At 43.5% G+C, this 20994-nt stretch overlaps 1 protein-coding gene across 1 annotated transcript in view; it reads left to right on the forward strand.

Moving 5' to 3' along the window:
* The first annotated feature begins 1220 nt into the window (after positions 1-1220).
* TTLL12 (tubulin tyrosine ligase like 12) overlaps positions 1221-20994 on the forward strand; it is a 256888-nt gene continuing 237114 nt past the window's right edge. The window contains exons 1-2 of the mRNA XM_078673878.1: positions 1221-1482; positions 7062-7237. Of these exons, the coding sequence (XP_078530004.1) occupies positions 1348-1482; positions 7062-7237 (311 nt within the window). The 5' untranslated portion in view covers positions 1221-1347. The remainder of the gene's footprint in view (positions 1483-7061; positions 7238-20994) is intronic.

Consider the following 20994-nt stretch of genomic DNA (forward strand, 5'->3'; position numbering starts at 1 on the left):
CAGTAACTTACCCGGCTTTCCCAGACTCGCCAAAGCTCTGTGTTGTTCGTTGCCTTAAGACATATGAGGATGTTACTCTTGAGCTCCGCCCTCCGGGCGAAAGACAATTACTTATAGCGGTTAAGAAGCCTTTCAAGGCAGTTTCCTCTCCCACCATTGCCAGATGGGTCAGGTGGATAATGTCTGAAGCTGGGATTAGCGTCACTGACTTTGGGGCTCATTCCACTAGAGGTGCAATGGCTTCCAAGGCTATTCAGGTAGGTGGACGCCTGGAGGATATCATGAATGCAGCGGATTGGTCCTCAGATTCGACTTTCAAAAAGTTCTACTTTAAACCAATCCATGAGGCTGCTTCGTTGGTGGTGAGTAGGCTTTGAACAAGCAAAATCCTCGCCTCCGCTCCCTGACATAGAATGAGAAATTTCCTAGTTACCACAAAGGAAAGTTTCAATTCTATTAAGGAGGCGGAGGCGAGGATTTTCCCACCCAGGCTTTATCGAGCCTGCCCTCCCGTAACTGGAATATGATTTGTTACTTCGTCTAAGGGAGTATACCTTTTTTCTGAGTTTTAATGTTTTCATTGTTACGCTGTGCAATGTTCATTAAGTTATATCTGCATTTCGTTCTTCTACTCCATTGCAATGTTCTTGAATTCTTCGACATTGTTCTGGACGAGATATTATTATTTTGTTCTCTTCCCTAGGCTCCGATCAAAAAACGGACTAGTGGATGGATGACTTCTTCCCTGCGGCAGCTCCCACGAAAGAGGAAGGACTAACAGCTGGGACTCCATATATACGAACTGTTGGACTCTGATTGTTTGTTACGTTACCAGGCCTACCGCTGCCATGTTGGTTTGGGTAGTCCTGGATGTGATGTTTTTTCTTTTACTACTAACTTGCTGTCCAATAAAATGGAGAAAGGACTAGCAAAATCCTCGCCTCCGCCTCCTTAATAGAATTGAAACTTTCCTTTGTGGTAACTAGGAAATTTCTCATTATCTACTTACTTACTTACACTTCACCAAAGCCACTAAGCTTCAGTCCTGGGCTTTGAAGAAATTCAACCCTCCGTCACTACTAGGAATTTTTCAATCTCATTCCCAAGTAAGTGTTCGCCTGCTATATAAAAACGCATACATATTTAACTAAAATAAATAAAGGCTAGTCTGTTCTCTGCTTTTACTTTTCCTAATAGTAAGTTCTCATTTGCTGTGACGTCGCCGCGTTAGTCCCTTTTCTGTTTCCATTGGGTGCACCGCCCAGCTCTGTCCCAGACTGTTGCAGTGCACAGACGCTTCCATACTTTGTAGGGTTTGCGTGTTCTCTGGGAACCAGCGAAGGCAACATGGAGGAGGCGGAAAACCCTCGGAGCCCCGAGATGGAGTTCAGCGACTTCGTGGTGCTGCATGCCCCGGCGCTGCGCGCGGCGGGGATCCCCTCGCTCTACTGGGAGAGCCTGCACCACAAGCTGGCGAACGAGGTGGGTCGGAGTCACCTCTTTATAAGTGGGATTGTGAATCGACCTGTAGTGCCAATTCTTGGTACATACCCGGCAGCCTCTGCGAGCAGCACAGACACCCCAGGGAAAGCCTGAGGGCTCCCTGACAGGTGTTCCTCATCGCACTGCTGTCTTCAGCACTTTCTCACGCGGCCACCGAGCAGAGCTACTGCCATGTGCATGATGAGACCATATGTAGAAAAGGAAACCCTAAAGATGTGCATTCTGAGCGATCCTCCTCAATTGTACACTTTTTAAGTAAGGGGAGTAACAACATTTGAATGCTATACGTAGTGGGGGGATGAATGCACATGTAAGGAAATCATGCCATGAGTTTTATTTTTTATTTTGTTTATTTTATTTTATGCGTTTTTATATAGCGCGGACTTTACCCGAAGGTATCAGAGTGCTTCAAAGTAGGAACAGTAATGATACATGAGGAGAAAATTGCAAGTGAACAAATTACAAAAGCAAACGCAAACGTTAAGTTACATGAGGCAAAAGTGACAATTGTGAGCAAACAAAATACCTCGTTTACTGGTGTCCCAAAGAAACCTGTGCAGGTATAAATACCCCTGATGAACTATTATTAATATTTAACAGTAGCATATTTTTTGTAGTTTAGTCCAACCATACACGATTAGCGTTTAATGATGACACACACCGGCTGTCGTCAGGAGGATTTCAAGTATTGTGTGCATGACTGGACTTTGTATGTATGTAAACAATGGTTCTGTCGGGTTCAAACAAATTACTTCCACATATTACTGAATTAACTCAGCACTTCATTTCTCAAAAGAAATGAAGTGCTGAGTTAATTCAGTAATATGTGGAAGTAATTTGTTTGAACCCGACAGAACCATTGTTTACACACTTTAGTATTGCCCAGGTTCTGAGGGATACTGGGTTACCCCATTGTAGCTTAATATGGACTTAGAATAGTGCATGTTTATTTAGCTCAGCTCGCTAAATAAATGGGGCAAGGCCCTACGTTTTCAGGGGAATATGTATTAGTAAGCTCTATATATAAATTGTAGTGAGGTGGTGATGTACATCGAGTTGACAAACTATTTAAGTGAATGTAAAAGGGAGATACCCCTGTACGTTTGAAAACGATTATGCAAATGAAAGCTGCAGACTATGTAAATAAGTGTGATTTGGGAACATTGTGTATAAAATGAATATATAATGAAGAGCAGTATAGACTTTACACCCAGTATATACTGACAAACTAATTGAGGGAAGCGCATGATATTTGACAATGGAAGACCCAGATATGCACAAGGCTGTAAATACATTTTGTGAATGATGTTGGAAGTGCACACTTTTTGGTGACAGAAATGCCCTTCCTGCGAGTACTAAAGACATGCTTTATTTACATTCGAGTGAAGAAAATGTGATATACATGAGTAAAATGCAGATCTCATGAAGAGAAGACGCCCTTTGTACGTGAGGAAGAAGCAGGTGATACATTAATGAGAAAATGCTAAATGCATATTTGCGTTCTCCACGCTTGGAGCTAAGGATCACTTTTTACCTTGCATTTTGTTGTTGAGCACTTGACCTTTAAATGGCTCATCTTTAACATTTCAATGTCTCATCACTCAGACCCCAAAATGTACTAAAACGGACAGACTCTTAAAATTTGGTCTAATTGCTTGTTAGAATCTCTGATGCATCCTTCTATACAACTCTAGATCCTACCCCCTCCTCAATCACATCCTATGCGTGTGTCCAATGGTTCTTTCACTCGTAGCACCTTCTGCACACATCTACGAACTCGTGCCTTTAGGTCACATCCTAGCATCCACCCCTTCCCATCAGACCTAAACTTCTAACACCAAGACCCCGCCCCTTTAGATCTACAATACTTCAGCAATCTTGTTTGCCCTGTCCCCTTGGTCCCTTCTACGGTCACATACAATTAGTTTGGGATTTTTATAAATTATATATCGAGTAGACATTCTCTGTAATATCAGGATCTTGTTACCGCTCACTTGTATATGGCTGCTCCAGGTTCAGTATGTGTTTATAGTGAACACATGCAGTTCACAGTTATCTTTTGTCATTGAGTCAGTCTTTAAGCATTTCTTCTGATGAGAAATGTTTCTTTTAGAACGATTAAATTGACTTTTACTAAATTAAATTTTCCGTTCATGGTTTTCCTCTCCATGTGGTGTTAATTAGAACCAGTTTTACCGGTCTTCTCCTATTTGTAAGCGTACAAACATGTATTGTTCTGTTCAAGCACCCTGTTGCCAGTCTGAAACCTGCGTTGGCGTTGTTACTAATCTTCTGGCATGCAACGGTTTATCATAGTTTTCAGGATCATACTTGTTCATAGGCGGGGTTAATCTTCTCACACTCTGCTAATTAAAGGATAGAACTTCTACAATTTTCGAAACTAGCTGTATAATAGGTAATTTCACATATTCGCTTTCGTCTAGAAGTTTAGAAGACAGCTTTGTGATGTTGTATGTGTCTCATGTCATGTTCTAAATAGCCATACATCATACTCTTCTCATAATTTGCCAGAGCTCGCATACTTTTTTCCCCCTTAAAATTAATCTTGACTTGAAGTCTTAATATTAAAAATGGAAACAACTTTTTTGTATATGGTAGTATGGCTTTTGCAGTTTTAGATGGATCAATTCTTGTAGGAGCACATATCATCAGTACAGACCAAATATATTGGCTGTGCTTCAAGCTGTAGGCCCCGAATAAGGAAGTGACAAAAATCACTATTTGGCCCTCTTCGCATCCATGCACAAAAACAGTTATTGCATCTTTTTGCAGCGTGGCAACATTATTTGTTTAAATGCTGTGCACCGCTATGTGGGAAAAGGGGCAGTGCTTTCAGCACCACTGGCACTACTTGGGCTGGAGGCGGTGACACGGTGAACAGTTTGAATTTATGCCAGGTTATTGAATCCGAGCCTTCCCTTCCACCTTCCTGAGGAATGTGCTTAAAGCTCGAATTCCTTCTGCTTTGCCTAACCACATTGGAAAGCTATGGGAACAGACCACTTGTGCCTCTGGGTCCAGCTCCGTGGATCAGCACATTTTTTTGAAGTGTAATCTAACATTTGAGAGGATGCCAAACCGAGAGGCTCTGTACCAGTGGATTAGAGTAGCAGCTGTGCTCCCACAGAGCACCATCTTGACATCCACCTGGAGCAGGAAATGAACATATGGCCTTTGAATGAGTAAATATGCGTGACTTGATCTCAGGGATGACACTTGAGTCACACAGCACATGTTGCAGCACACACATAAGCTGCACATACTGATTAATATCTATTCCGTGAACGTAAGTAACATTTTTAAGAGATTTAATCCTGTTAATTTCTTACATTGTTTTTTTCCCTGATTAAAAACGACCCTTGTGCTGACCCTCCTCTTCCAATTTATAAAGTTGCCTGGCAAGATGTTGCAGGCATTGGCCTAGCAGGAAGGTGTTAAGTGTGCTTCTGAAGCCTGCTCTATATTTAAAAATGTACAATTTTCATGCAATCGAACGAGAAAGAAGTAGTAAAAGAAACAATTGTGTTGCCCAACTTATTTTCATTGAAGGTGAGTATGGTAGAATGAAGAAAGTTTTACATGTTGATAATAGGGTTTATCTAAAAACAAGAAACCCTATTTGTGGCACATGGAACTCTGAGCCTTCACTTATTCACTACAAATGTGTAGGCATAGCAATCTTGAGAATAACGGAACTTCAGTAAATGAAGTATTCCATATGTGTGAATGGTTGTTAAAGGGCGGTAGCTCAATGTCTGACATGAGACGAGAATACAACGCACCTGATAAATAATCAGGTTGTACTTTGAATTCTGATCAAATGAAAAGTCCTTTCGAGCTCATGTGATTTCACGCTGCACAGATTATTTGGTTTGAGCCATACATAAAATCACATTGTTTTACTAAACCTTTGTATAGAAAATCCACCTATTCTGCGTGTTTACTGCAGATTTCTTGCCCTTTGCTGCACCCTATGTTTATGTTGGTTTTAGAACTCTGTGCACTTTACCTCCAGTAGCTTCTATTGATTATTGTGAGAAAACCAGTAAATGTCTAGCATAATCCTTGGATCTTTCATTAATTGAATTGAAACTTTTTGTCATTATTGCTAGGGAAATTTTCAGTCTCCTTCCTGAATATGGCCATACGTGCTTTTGGTTTTACTGTACGACTAGTCCTCTCTCTACTTTTATTTTTTTCTAGAAGTATGTTCTCAATTGCTATGACTTCACCGGTGTAGTTTCTTTTCTATTTCCACAGACTGTCCGCCCCCAGCTCTTCCCCTGCTTGTACACATGCTCCCATGCTACAGGTTGTGTACTCTGTGGGAACCACGTTAAGGCAACTTGGAGGAGGTGGAACACTCTTTAAGCTCGGAGATGGAGATCCGCGATTGCATGGTGCTGCATGCCATCATGGTCCCCCCTTACATGTGATCAAATTAGTATACTCTTAATTGCTATATTTAATATGCAATATGGTACAAAATGTACTCTGGCCTGGAAGTTAAATGCCACTTGTGGGCTCCAACACCTTTTGTGCCTTCCACTACAGTGGCAGTGCACACATGGCTTCAGGCCTGCAATTGTTTCCTGATTGCAATAGTGTGAAACATGCACTACTGCCTGTCAAAATGAACCCTTTGACATGTAAAAACCTTCCTTTTAAATAGTAATTAGTAACTCATATGTGGCCCTTGTAGCCCACAAAGTAGAGCGCATGTTATTTAAAAGTAGGACATGTAGAAATTGAATATTAAAATGCCCTTACATTGACTAGTATCCAATAGCTATTTTTCGCTGTGGTAGGCATAACTTTCCTATGTGGAAAACAAGGGTACAGATTAAAACTGTACATCTGGAACAGAACTAGCTAGAAAAATAAGCAACTATTTCATAAAATAGAAATCCAATTTCTATTTTATAAAATAAAAATAAAAATCCAATTTCGTATTTGTCAGATTTTGAATACATGTTAAGAAAAAGTAACTTTTACAAAGTTACCCTTTCCCTGTGTGAAGTTACTGGAGGCACATTTGAAAAAGTTTTGAAATTCTTCCCATGACCCACACAATAGATCGCTGTGATTGACAGGTTAGGTGGCAGCAACAACAACTTTGAGCTCAGCAAACAGTACATTGTACAGTAAGAAGGCAACACTGGCCATTTCCTTGCTTTTTAAATTGATTGTTAGAACAATTATATTTTTTTTCTGAAGTTAACAGTTTAATAATTTGTTTATTATCATTTGCTTGCGTTTTCTTCATTGCATGTGCCTTAGATTTGTGAGATTGTCAGGGCTGTAATCATTACTTAATTGTGCTAAGACCCACATCCCATCCCATCCCAGCTCCGCTTAAGGCGTCTTAGGTGTATGGCATCAGTGTACTTGTAAGTGGTGCCATTTTGTATTTTATAAATCGTAATCTGTGTTTTGGATTGTTGTAAGTAATTAGTGATACAGTTTAAAGTGGCATAATCAGTGTTGTTTCCTTGTAGCTACCAAAATGTAATGCAGATCCTTCTTACTATATACAGATATTCGATGCTGGAGAGATGTTTGGGATCATGCTGGTGGAGGAGATGGAAGATGAGGCTGAAGAGATTGAAGAAATTATGGAGGAAGAGAAAAAGAAACCCAACCCTGGAAATGTGCCTTGTTACAAAGTGATTGTAACCAACGAGCATGGAATTCAAGCATCCAACCCCAACTGGTAAATTACTGTTTTGATCCTTGGTGCGTCTGAATGTGAAATGTCATTTAGTAACGTCCTCTCAGTTTTTCAAGAATATTCTACAAGCCTTTACACTGATATTGTGAGAACAACTGAGTTGACCACTTTTAATGGTATTAAGAAGATGCTTTGCCCCCCTTTGGGGCTTATTTATGGTGCCACCTTTGGAGACAATAAATATGCAAATCCTTGTTACACTTACTCTTTACTTTTTCTTTTTGTTTTCTGTCTTGCTGAACTTACTGCATACACGGCACCACACCACCAATAACCTATTTGGCGAGCAAGCATGTTTTTTCAGCAAACCTCTGCATTTTTGCTAGCAATTATGTGTGATTAAGTATGATCCTGTAGCTGTGTATGTCACAATGCACCATAAATTGGTGTAATGTACAAACCGTGAAAATCATTAAAAAAGTGTGTGTGTATGTATGTATATGTATGTGTGTGTATATATATATATATATATATATATATATATATCTATATATATACATATGTTTGTGTGACTGGAAATTCCTCCAATTGAAATATGTAAAACCCAGAATCAAGATTTCTCAGTGAATGCACAAGCCGTTAATCTCTTTAGATTTTGACCCTCAAAGTGACATTTAACAACACCGCCGCCATACATTATCCTGTGCCGAAGGTGCCTCAATTACTAAGAATCTACTCTACCTTCAGTAGCAGGTTTTGCTGACTCCGTAGAACACATTCACTTTAAATTTAAAACGATTCTTAAACATTCTTTCAATCCGAGCATTCATATCTAATCCAATTACAAGTGTGTTGTACGTTGTCCTTTAGTTGTTAGAACAGCTAACTTAATGCACTACACAATCCTAAGACAAGGACTTACAAAGCAAAGACCTACCAACTCTTGAAAGACTAGAAAACAATAATTTGTAACAGAAAAGTAAGTAGCTTTCGCCAGCTCAATTCCTGAGGAAAATAGTTCCAAAGAGTAGGAACCAGGCAGCAGAAGGAACACCTGCAAGTACTCTTCTGATGAGGAGGCCTGCCAATAGGCACATATTTTCAGAGAGTAATGGTGGGCTCGAGTTTAGGGCTTTATCAACATAGAGTGATTTTGTAACACAGTTGTAAAAAAACTTCTGAGCAATGCAGAGGACTTTCAACTCTACTCTCTGCTCCGCTATGCGTGTGTGCAAGACTTTCTTGACCTTTGAAATAAAGTTACAATTTCAGGGATTTTGCACCACATTGAAGCATGTTCAAAAGATACCCAGCATACCCAAGAAAAGGCTGGTAACACTAATTGATCCTAAATAAAATGTAAGCTGTGACGGCTGAACTATACACCTCTTCTGGAGAAAGAGTAGATTTTTTTGTAACTTGTAAAAACTGAGACCACCATTGCTTTGTCCTGAAATTTCAAATTGCCCTCATGATCGATGATCACAAGGGATTTTGCCATTTGTCACGAGTAAGGTGGTGAGGTGATAAATGCCAGCCAAATAATGTTAGATCGCCTAAGTGTAAGGGTATCATTCAGATGTTAATGACTGTGCTGAAGCTTCCCATGTAAAGTGTCTGTTTTGTTTCCTCGGCCTTCCCATCAAAAACTGAAACAAAATCAAAAGGCTGGAGACCAATGCCATACCCACTGACTTTGCCAGTGCTTATTGACATACTGGCTAGCTCGCTCATAGTCTTCATACTTTGTTTCTAAAAAAGATATCCAGGCCAAAATTGCATCCTTTATGTCACACATTTTGGGGAGTCTGGTGAACCCAACACATTTGAATTCCACTGAAGGATTGAAAAACTTGACATATTATAACAACAATTTTTTATTTCATTTTAATTGTATGGGATCAACCAAATGTTTGATGTGCTAAGATTCCTAGCTTTCTGGAAAAGAAAGGAGTGGAAAAAAACAGTGTTGCCGTTTTAATGTTTGTGTGCTTTCGACCAACTTGCAGTTTGTGAGTGATCTTTAAAAGCTGGACATGTCTATAAATTAACACTGTTTTGAATTAAGAAAGGGGTCATTTGTATAGATCGTCTATGGTTTCCCCCCCAAAAAAGAATTACTGATGTTAAAAAAACCAATGAAGCGGAGTATGAAAAACAGGAATAGGTGGCAATGTTTTCATCTGTTTTTTTTTTTTGCTATTCAGATAGTAGGGATACATTTTGTTTGATTGTCCAAAAACATGTGATACCCACCGCCATCAACCAAGCTGTAGTTTATAACAATTTTTCATTGTGTACCAACCATGCATCAATTTATTTTTAGGTAAAATCTTATGAATTAAGAATGGGTGTGAAGGAAAGGCTTTTATTTTCAAAATGTGTCTGAGAAACTGAGGTTGGAGAAGTGGTTATTAGTACAACTCTGATTAAGAGTTTACCCATTTTATCAGAGGGTGTTTTGCAAAATCTCTTTTCTAATGCACTGACTTGCATTTGATCCCAGAAATGGAGGGAAATTCAATAAATAATAAATGTTCTACTATTCTGCGTTTGCAAACTTATCTGTGGAGAAATCAAGATTTTTACTTTGAATGTAATTCTGTCTGTAGATTTGCGTAGCTCTGGTATTTGGGCATAGGGCCAGCAGGCACCCAGGGACACCTACCTACCCCAGAACGTTCTGAAAACTAGACCCAAGAGGGCAGTTCAAGGCTCTGTGGTTTGTGTAGATCCAATACCTTTTCCAGGCTATAATGCCAAACGTTCCTTTCCTTATTAACTTTCCATGGTACCCTGGTGGGCTACAAGCCCCCCTGTGTGGGCAGACTGGAGTATGTATCCCCTCTCTTCCCTACCAACATGGTTACCAGAGACAGGCCCAGCTTTCTGAGCAGTAGAGACAGACACTGTACAGACTCAGCCGCGGTGCCAAGGGGAAGAAAGTATAACACACAGAGGGCACTCACAGGTTAAGAAGGCCCAGTCACGGGGGCGCGAGGTGGCACATGAGCGAAGGCTAATTCAGGACTCGCGTACTACCTCAACGCTACTTAGCTCAAGAGGACTTTCCATACCTATATGTAGAATAGGGCCTTATTCCATGAATCTTACTCAAATACTGTTGAGAAGCGCTCCGATACCCTCGGGTCAGGCTAGCGCTATATAAAACTCCTTAAATAAAATAAATAAAAATAAAAAACTGTGAGAGGCTCCCGCAGTCCAGCGCTGAGATCCATTAATTATCCTTGTCCCAAGAAAACACGGGAAAGTGCGGCCCAGCCACCGAGGCACAAGCGGGACTGGTCCCAGATGCGCCCGTGGTGAATTGAAACAGCTGTCGGCAGGGAGCAGCTGAGACCGGGCTACGGCCCCTGACGGACCTGGTGCTGAGGCGGGGACACAGCAGGCACACAAGCATCGCGGTTCCCACGCGGCATCCAGGCCGCCGCGGAGTATTGGCGACAGGAAGAGAGTGCTGAGTGCTCCCTAGGAAGGCACATCACAATCTGGACCCTGGGTTTACCGCTGGTAAGCCGGGCGAGCGTCCGCAATAAAGGCGGCAGAGGGAGATGTAAACAGAAGGAGCTGCAACAGCCCTTCGGCTAATGTGGGTTGCAGACCGACCGTAAACGTCAGGACAAAACTGGCTATACCCTGAAGGCGAGGAAGTGCTGGGCTGAGAAGGCCAGCCTATTTGAAGGGACCTCGCTGGGAAATCTGAGCGGATGGCATAAGAAAGGCCCGCACAGGAGCGGCGTCGAGCTGACTTGAACGCGGACTGTATGGCGTGAGTAGGGCCTGCAGCGGCCATATTAGCGGCAAAGAGGTGGGTCAGAGGAGGTGCTCTAATCGTGACGCAATAACTGCAGCATAATACAAACAATATTGGGACTGAAGCGTAGAAACTGCTAGCCAAGCCACAGGCTTCGTGGTGTTTTCCTTCCCCACCGCTGTGGGGTCACGCAGCACAGCCCTACATGCTGTAATAGAGACCACTAGATAAGGAGGCGCTACTGAGAATGTATAGCAGATTACCACCACCCTCACGTCGAGCCACATACTATAGCCCAATACAGGTGTGTGTTTCAGGATGGTGAAGCCCGATGCGTGCCAACCACGGCTTACCTTCGATGCAAAGAGGAACACGCGCCACCTGCTGGCTGAGGCGGATAATGGGGATGAAGGGTCGCAGCAGGAACTACAAACAGCAGGCGACAACATGAAATCGATCCTTTCGGAGGTGCGGCAGGGCTTCGCGTCTATCGTGGACAAGATGGACACAATGACGACGCCTATGGATGCGAAAGGCCCGTAAAATCGACGGACTTGAGACATGTGTAAAAGAAACTGAACAGAGAATCTCAGAGGTGGAGGACACGGTCACACACATACAGAGTGCAGTGACAAATGGATAAGCTACTAAAGATCATAGCCCCCATAAAAGAGGACATTGAGGCGAGAAGCAGAAGAAACAATCTTCGCGTTTTGGGGATACCGGAGAGTACGAACACGGGCAAGTATATTGAGAAGTTACTGTTAGCAGTGATGGGAGCGGATCTCCTATCCCCTCACTTCATCGTTGAAAGAGCTCATCGCTCCCTTGGCCCGTGACCTCCCCCTGGTAGCACTCCCAGGCCTATCATCGCGCGCCTATTGAATTATAGGAACAGAGATGTGGCCCTGCGGGTGGCCAGGAAAAAAAAAACTGCAGTACAAGAGGGTGCCCTTTACCATGCTTCCTGACTTAACGATACATGTCCAGGAGGAGCGACGCAAATTTCTCTCTGTAAAACAAAAGTTGAGGCAGGCCCAGATTGATTATGCCTTACTTTATTCTACCCGCCTCCGAGTCACGCACCAGGGGAACTAAAAGTTCTTCACGAATCCTCAGCAGGTCAAAGACTTCCTAAAACAGCTGAAGAGACAGCAGAAAGCGTCATCCTCAATGGAAAACTTGCCAAGGGCACAATTACCGGGTGCGTAATGAAATTTACATAGATAAGTGAGTGCACGTTGATCTTTATTTGTTACTCACTATGACCACAACAATGACTGCAACACAGCAGGCGTATGCAAGACACAATACCATATACTCGGGGACCGAGATAACAGCGACAACACGAATGTCGTTTGGGACATATAGATCACAGACAGTCGGACACCATCAAAGCCTATTCAGGGTCTTGATTAACGACGCAAGACACCTGGAATGGCAAGAGGTACAGGTGTGCCACCCAGCAGTACTTCCCCAAACGGGTGTACCCCACTACTTTTTTCTTGTTGTACCTGTTTTTGTTTGGTCTTTTCTTTTTCTTTCCTAGGTCTACTCTGCGTTGAGTCAGACACTTATTGCAATGGTTTGGATTTTGGGTACCAGGGAGGGGGAAGGGATGATTGCAACTGGCATAATTGGGATGCTTCAGTGTGTGTGGGGGGAGGGGGGGTAGGGCTAGGGAGGTTGAATGTTAAGACCATAATAGCATACGGTATACTTTCAGAAACTATGACTCTCTCAATGAACAACTGCTGAATCATACAGCTTTGCAATGTAGTAGCTATTGCTTAATGGGATGGAGCGATGACACTGGAGGATAATTCCGTATTGAGGGTGAAGTCTTGGATCGTTAGGACCCTGCTAGGACTTTCTCGGATCACTGCCTCGTGAAACTTTCGCTTACTCCTCCAGGATATGATAAACCCAGATCTAGCTAGAGGTTGCAACCCAATGCTTTGTTGGACACAGTTTTTCAGACTGAACTAGGTGAGGAGATAAAGGACTTTTTCCTCAGAAATAAGGGGTCATTGGACATCGTGGGGGTTATATGGGTGGCTTTTAAAGTTACAATAAGGGGGTTCTGCATCTCAAAGAGTTTTGGGGTCCTGAGGGACATACAGGGAACAATCCGGAAACTGGAGCTGAAACAACTGGAAGCGCGGATGGGACGTGGAGAAACGGGTCAGGTGCAGAAAGATTTCCGGGGGAAATTATCAGAATATGAGGACAAGGGAGGTGAAGTTCAAGGGGTGCTACTGGGTGGCCCGCAGATACGGAAAGGAGAGGCCGGGAAGAGCACTGACTGTGGTGACTAGGGGCCCGCGATTCACATTTCATATATTAGAAATTGAGAGGGCCTGGGCAGGTAGTACAGCGGGATACACTCAACATACTTAACACGTTCACCGCGCACTATAAGGCGCTATACACTACGCAACGACGAGGACCAGTGGACCTGGACAGCTTCATGGGGGAAGTAGCACTTGGGTGTCTCAGTGATACGCAGAAGGAATTTCTATGCCTTCCTTTTGAGATAGACTAAATCAGAGACACAATTATGCAATTGAAAAATGGGAAGGCACCGGGTCTAGACTGTCTTCCAGCTGAATTTTATAAAAGCTATATCGACATCATGGCACCAGTTCTAAAGGAAGTGTATGAGGAATCCTTGGAAATTGGGAAACTTCCCCCCTCAATGAGGGAGGCGTTGGTCACATCCCTCTTGAAGCCTGAAAAATTTCCTAGCTCCTGCGACTCCTATCGGCCGTTGTCGCTAATAAATTGCGACACAAAGATATTGGCAAAAGTTCTGGCTAATCGCCTAACTCTGCTGATGGATAAGCTCATACTTCTGGACCAGTCAGGTTTTGTCCCGGGTAGGGCCACTACTTATAATCTCCACACCTTTTTTTCCTTGATCCAGACAGTGGCACCAGAATTTCCGCTTGCTGCGTTTTTTTTGGATGCCACTAAGGCATTTGATTCTGTGGAGTGGGACTATCTCTTCGGAGTATTACAGCGTATGGGCTTCCCGCTTCTATACATCTCCTGGGTTAGATGTCTGTATCACCAACCCACTGCCAAGGTATTGATAAGTGGACTTCTATCTCCCATGTTCTCCATCTCCAGGGGTACCCGGCAAGGATGCCCATTATCCCCTTTCTTATTCGCCATAGCGATTGAGCCGCTGGCCTCCAGGCTTCGTCAGTGTCATCAAGATAAGGCGTTCCGCTGCTGCTTACGTCAGATTCTGATCTCATTGTACGCAGATGATGTGACATTATATATCAGGGATCCCCAACAGAACTTAAATCCCCTGCTGTGGGAATTCATAGTGTTTGGTAGATTATCTGGCGTAAGTGTTAATTGGGAAAAGTCCCATGTTTTCCCTCTTACATCAGCAGTTCCTCAATTTCCACTTGACTTTCCGTTGGAGTGGTGCGACAGTGATCTTCGATATCTGGGCATACAAGTGACCTGTGACAGAGAAGACACAATACGGCTTAATTATGGCAGAGCTATCACCCGACTAACCAACAACGTCACGCGCTGGATCTGGCTACCCCTCTCGTTCGCGCAGCCCCCTCATATAAATGATTATACTTCCGCATTTCCTATATCTTTTTTTAAATATACCTTACCACCCTGGGTCTTATTTTTTCCAAACCTTATGCACTGACTTAATTAGACTGCTCTGGGGAGGGAAGCAGCCGAAACTTCAATGGTTCCTTCTTACGAGGCTGTACGACCAGGGTGGATTTGACATCTCAGATTTTGAAGTATATTTTCTTAGCGTGCAAGCTCATTATGCCTATTACTGGGTCTACTCCCTTAGGTATATGCCGCAGGTGGCTACGGAGGACTGGCTTGCTGACCCTGTGCCGTTGAATGGTATCATACATGGCCCTACCCGAACAACGCCGCCCACAACGGTCAGAAGCACGGTTGACACATGGAACCGCATAACTGCACTCCTTTCTTCACACCTCTTTTATTCTTCGCGGCTCCCGCTGACTTATCACCCTTGTATTTTGCTACTGCAAGAAAGGGGGTTTCTCAACTTATGCAAACGTATTCATATTACCACATAGGGAGACCTCTTCCATGAATGACTATTCCGCTCCCTAGACCATATGTTCCAAGGGATACAGCCTACACCTCTGGAAACCTATACGTTTCATTGCGGCAGGGGGTAAGGTCAGTCGTACCAGACTTCCCACAAGAACCCACGAACTTCGCTCCACTACATCAAATGCTAGGGTCTACAGACGGGAAACACTTAGTGTCAGGCCTCTACAGCTGCATACGTGTACAACAAGAGGGAATCACCAGTTTGGCCCGCACACACTGGAGCGAGGAGTTGGGACAGGAGGTGACTACTGATCAATGAAAATATTGCTGTCTTCAGACCACGCAAATCTCTGCTAGCTGCAGACTGTGGGTGATACATTATAAATTCCTACAAAGACTATATTACACACCTGTCAAAAAATACAGATTTAAATTAACAGATAATGATGGATGCAAAAGATGCGGTAGGTCGGGTGCGGGGTTTCTGCATCTGGCATGGGACTACCCAGCAGTGCAGGAATTCTGGAGTCCGGTCTTTGAGGCACTAGAGAAAATGACAGACAGCACGTTGGAGAGGGACTCCTTGATGGCGCTTCTGGGCTATACTGCGCAGGTACCCAAATCATATTGTAAACTTCTTGCTATATCATTACTGCTGGCCAAACGCAGGGTGGCCTGTAGATGGGTCAGGGAGCGCGCCCCCAAGCTCAAGCTTAAGGCTTACTCTATTGTCAGGAACAAACAACCACATATGCTGAAACACTTCCAATAGCCTCCAGGCCTAAAGACATATGGGGCCCTCTTCAGAACTATCTCCTTTTGCGGGGCTCAGATGAGATGGACTCAGATCCACAAGCTGTTACATGATCACTACGTGATGGTTGCTCTCTTTTGTCTTCAGTCTCCTGAAAATGCTCTTTAATTCTGTTGTTGCTCAGGGACAGGGGAACGTTCAGGAAGGGTGGCTGGAACAACAATGTTTGCTTGTAGTAATATGCCTCTGATGATCCCAATACATCCCCATTGTATTATTCTGCAACCTGTATTTTGCCATAAAAGGATGTCTGACAGGATTGATCCATTCAATGTACTGATATTTCAAAGATTTGGCAGAGAGCCACATGCTACATACTACATAACTGCGGCTTACTGTATGCTTATTAAGCTGTACTGTTATATGTGGTAAAATTATAAATAAAAGTAAAAAAAAAAGGCACAGTCACGTTGGCAGAGTACAGGTCCAAGCACAGTACAAGGGCTGGAATAGTAAGAGACTTTACCTAGGCCCAGGAGCAATTTTAAGGGGTGGGCCTTGGGTAAACGAACGGTGTGATTCCAGGCACACGGACAGGCTGGTATAGTAACACATGCGACAGGGCCACAGCCTGTGCAGGTACAGTGACGGGCTAAAGCACAAAGACACCATGCATCCCCGTAGAGACTCGCGGGGCTGGTGCTGTTATATAGGATTTTGCGTGGCCGGTAGCACGCACACAGATACGCACGAATGTGCAAAGGATACGTGTTCTTATCAAGGATATTATGCTACCTCTAAACATTGCGCTTGTGTATTCGGATCGAGAGGCTGCTAGCTGTTCTAGCGTGCGCTCACACAGTGCCTAGAAGGCAGCTGCTTATACAGTGAGCTATCGTCTATGGATACTGGGCACCTCTGGCATGTCGGTTTAGGCTGACATTTCAAGAGGCAGACAAACAGGCTAACCAAAAACAATGATTATGATGAGTATAACGAAAATAATAAGATGAGACCCAAGTCCATTATGGTGGAAAAAACAGCAACATTTTAAACAAAAAAAAAAAAGTGGCCGGTATTTTTCTGTAATGGTTGGTAAAAAAAAAAACAAGCATCTCTTGGCGAAAAGACAACACTTCATTCCGACATCAGTAACTTGTCCTTTATGCCCCATACTTCGGTTAGAGCTTCTAAAACCTTTTGAGAGTCCGTTTAGGAGATGGGGTGCTACTTAATGTTGTGTTGTATTGAAGTGGCCTGCAGTGTTTATCGAGTGCTTCACACTGCTGATTATTACTACAATTGAATGTTTTAATTTAAACAATTGTTACAGCATCAAACATCCGCTTTTCATTGTAGTGAGGTTTATTTTATGTATGCTGCTTATTATACAGCTATGGTTAGAACATTGGTTACCTATACCTACATCCTTAACAGGACAGTAATTACTTTGTTGCATTTGAGGCTAACTGCAAAACACCAGTAAAAAATAAAAAAAAACCTTTACAAATGTAGGTATCATTTTATCCCTGCCAAAGGGTTTTTATCTGAAAAACAAATATAAGTGAAAGCAAGATGCAAAAATAAACACTCGGCGCCATGCCTCCTTTTTTGTCCGGCCCAATCAGAGAGCCGGACAGACGCGTGCAAGGCAACGTGACAAAGCTTCTGATAAGAACCTTCGTCACGACAGCTGTAATGCAGGCGAGCCCGTCCGGGTGGGCCGGAACAAAAAGCCAAAGGGAGGCAACCGAAAACCCTCCTTTTAGCATAAAGGCTGATGTTACCCAATGAAAATGAGGGGCAAGGCTTCGAGTCCCCTTCTTGAAATTGACTTCATGACTATAGCTCTCGCAGGCGAGGAGCGCATGCGCTCTCCAACGCCAGGCGAGACCTAAAAAGGAATGGTTTATGTTTATGGAACTTGTAAAGCGCTCATATACCAACGGTCTCAAGGCGCTAAGAGGAGAAGTGAGCTATCTTTCAGGCTCTAAAAGTAAACTTGGGTGAATAACCATGTTTTAAGTTTTTTCTGAAGCTGAAATATTCTGACGGTAGTCTGATTTCAATTGGAAGGGAATTCCACAATGTGGGGCCTAGTACCGCTAAACGCGAGCCACCCATTCTCTTACGTTTAAATGTTGGAACAGTCAACATGTTTATTGTCATTGATCTAAGATTCCGTGTAGGCAAGTATTTTGAGATCTTGACGGATATGAACTTGGGTCCTGATTCGTGGAGTGCATTAAAAATCATACAACCGGTCTTGAACATATACCGCTTTATTACAGGAAGCCAAAGAACCTGCTTCATTAATGGTTTGGTGTGGCAATGTCTCGGTTGCTGGAAGACCAGCCTAGCTGCTTGATTTTGAATGAGCTGTAGCCTATGAATTTGGCTGGCAGGGAGTCCTAAATATATAGAATTGGCATAATCCAACCGGGACAGTATTAGTGCGAGCAGAATAGCTATGCTAGCCTTCTTGGAGAAAAATGTCCTAATTTTCTTGAATGTCCTCAGTTGGTACATGCAAGTAGATGAAACCAGGCTGATCTGTTCCTGCATGGAAAGATCAGCATTTATCTTGATTCCCAGGCTTTTCACTGAATTTGTGGGTATGAGGGGATACCCAATGCAGCTGGCCAGTGTGCTGGTGTCCACTGTTCTATTCTGTTGTTTGAAATAATGATCTCTGTTTTATCGGAATGTAACTTGAGATAATTATGAGTCCTCCACTCCTTGATGAAGAGCATTGTATGTTGGAATGCGCCCTTGCAGTCATTTGTGTCATCAAGCGGGAAGATCAGCTGCATGACATCTGCATAATTATATACCTTCACTCCTCTTTCTTGAAGAGTATAAATCAGGGGACAGATGTATACATTAAACAGATGAGGTGAAAGGGAAGACCCTTGAGGTACCCCACATGTGGTATTCACCCGGAGGAACTAAACAGTGCCAGTCTGACGGACTGGGAACGCTCCTTTAAAAATGAGAGCATCCAATCCAGGGCTGTGCCCCTCAGACCTGCCGCTGCTAATCTATCTGCTAGGATAGAGTGGCCCACAGTATCGAAGGCAGCGGACATGTCTAATAATACCAAGGCCTGGGTGCACCCCTTGTCTGCGCCTTCCTTCAGGTCATCCATAACACTTAGAATAACTGATTCTGTAGAGTGCATTGGTCTGAAACCTGCCTGATGGGAAACCAAAAAGTTGGAGTCTTCAATGAAGGCACATAGGAGTTTTGCCACATGTGCCTCCCGCAGTTTGGCTAGGTAAGGAAGGAGCGATATAGGCCTATAGTTACTCAGAATGCTAGGATCTACTCCTGCCTTCTTTTGTAATGACGCTTACACTGCCTCTTTGAAGGCGGGTGGGACTACCCCTTGCTCCAGAGAGGTATTTAGAAGGGAAAGGAAGGTGGCTGGGAAGTGGGAGAGCAGTTCTTTTTGTATCCTAACAGGACAAAGGCCATTGGGGGAACCAGACTGAACCTTGTTTCTGAGTTCTTCCTGTCGATCAAGAGTGATCTTTTGGAAGTTAGTCATCGTAATAGGATTTTCATATGACTTATAGGATTTCCATTCCAAATGACCTGTGGAAATGGAGTTCTGGTGTTCTTGATTGTTTCCACAAAGAATGTGTTCAGCTCATCACACAGAGCCTGGGAGGGTGTGATAGCCAAGGTAATTCGGTCAGGACTAGAAAGCTCTCTTACAATTTAAAAAATATCACTGGACTTGTTGCTAGAGTTAAGCACCCAAGAAGAATAGTAGGCCTTTTTTGCCTCCACTATGGCAGCTTTGTATTCAGTGAGTGCTTTATCATACTTCTTCCTTTCTGTCGGAGTATAACTTCTCCGCCACTTCCGTTCTGCCTGACGCGTTTTAAGTTTAACAATTTTTAACTCCTCAGTGAACCAATTAGAGATTTCATGCCGCCTCAGGGACCTTTCTTTCCGCTGTAGGGGGGCACACGGCTCACAAGCTTGAAGTAGCCAGTTAGAGGTGGCTTTCTCCATCTCACTGACATTGGTCGTAGTTGACGGGAGGGTGGACTGCAACATATTAAGAAACTCCGGTAGGCGAGACCGGTTCCAAGTTCTAATCATAGGTCTTGTATCACTCCGAGGTTTAACTGTGGATAACCTATTTATTGAGAAGTAGATGAGATAGTGATCTGACCAAGTACGTGGCTGTATCAGTAGATCAAGAACCGAAAGATTAGCCGTCCATAATTGGTCTACTGCGTGCTTTAATATGGGTGGGCTTTGTAATGTGCCCTTCTAAATTCAAATTGGTTAATAGGTCAGTGAGCTCTTTAGAGCCCTGACTCTCCCCTTCCTCTGAAGGCCAACAGTTCAAGTCTCTGATTAGCAGTATTTTAGCAAAGTCTATGGTGAGTGGAGTAACGCAATTAGCTAATTCGGTGACAAACCCTCCCATAGCACTAGGAGGTCTATATATCAGTATGCACACTAAGGTAAGCTTAGGGAAAGTGAATTTTAATGTGAGACTATCTACCGAACTCATTTCAAAGGAGGCTACAGAAGTGGCTGACAGTTCTTTCTTAATAACAGCAGCCACCCCTCCTCCTCTTTTCCCAGCAGATCTATTAGCCTGCATCAAATAATAGGTGTCTGGGAGGGCTGCAAGGATGTCTGGCGTAGATTCCATGGTCAACCATGTTTCGGTAATCAAAAGTATGAACGTGTGTTTAAATAGACTACCTTAAGCTCTTCAGAAACCGGGGATCATTATATTAGTGGTTGCCTGCCTGAGTGTAGGAGGATACAGGGTTTCAAATGTTGTTAAGGGCAGCGGAGGTACAACCGACTCGGGGTTTAAGACTCCATATCGTTCAAGTTTATATTTGAGAAGAGGTTCAATTTCCTTATCTGCCCTAGATGCCAATGAGCGTAATTCCAATGAAGTGTAACTAATAAAATGGGCATAATGACTGGCCCTGTGCCCCGTCCGGGCGCAGACGGGCTTGCCTTTGGCGCACCAGCAGTGCACGTCCGCTGCATGCCCGCTTTTCCATCTAAATAAATAGCGGCTGGGGAGGTAATCCCTGGCCTGCTGCCCAGATGTTAGCCCTTCCTCCCGAAACCGGAAGTGGGTGTATCGGCAGAATCAGGCAGTCCCCAAACAAAGATGTCTGCCCCCCTCCGCATCAATCGAGCACAAGCTCG

Source organism: Lissotriton helveticus, chromosome 1_1 (genome assembly GCF_964261635.1).
Source record: "Lissotriton helveticus chromosome 1_1, aLisHel1.1, whole genome shotgun sequence".
In the NCBI taxonomy this organism is placed as follows: Eukaryota; Metazoa; Chordata; class Amphibia; order Caudata; family Salamandridae; genus Lissotriton; species Lissotriton helveticus.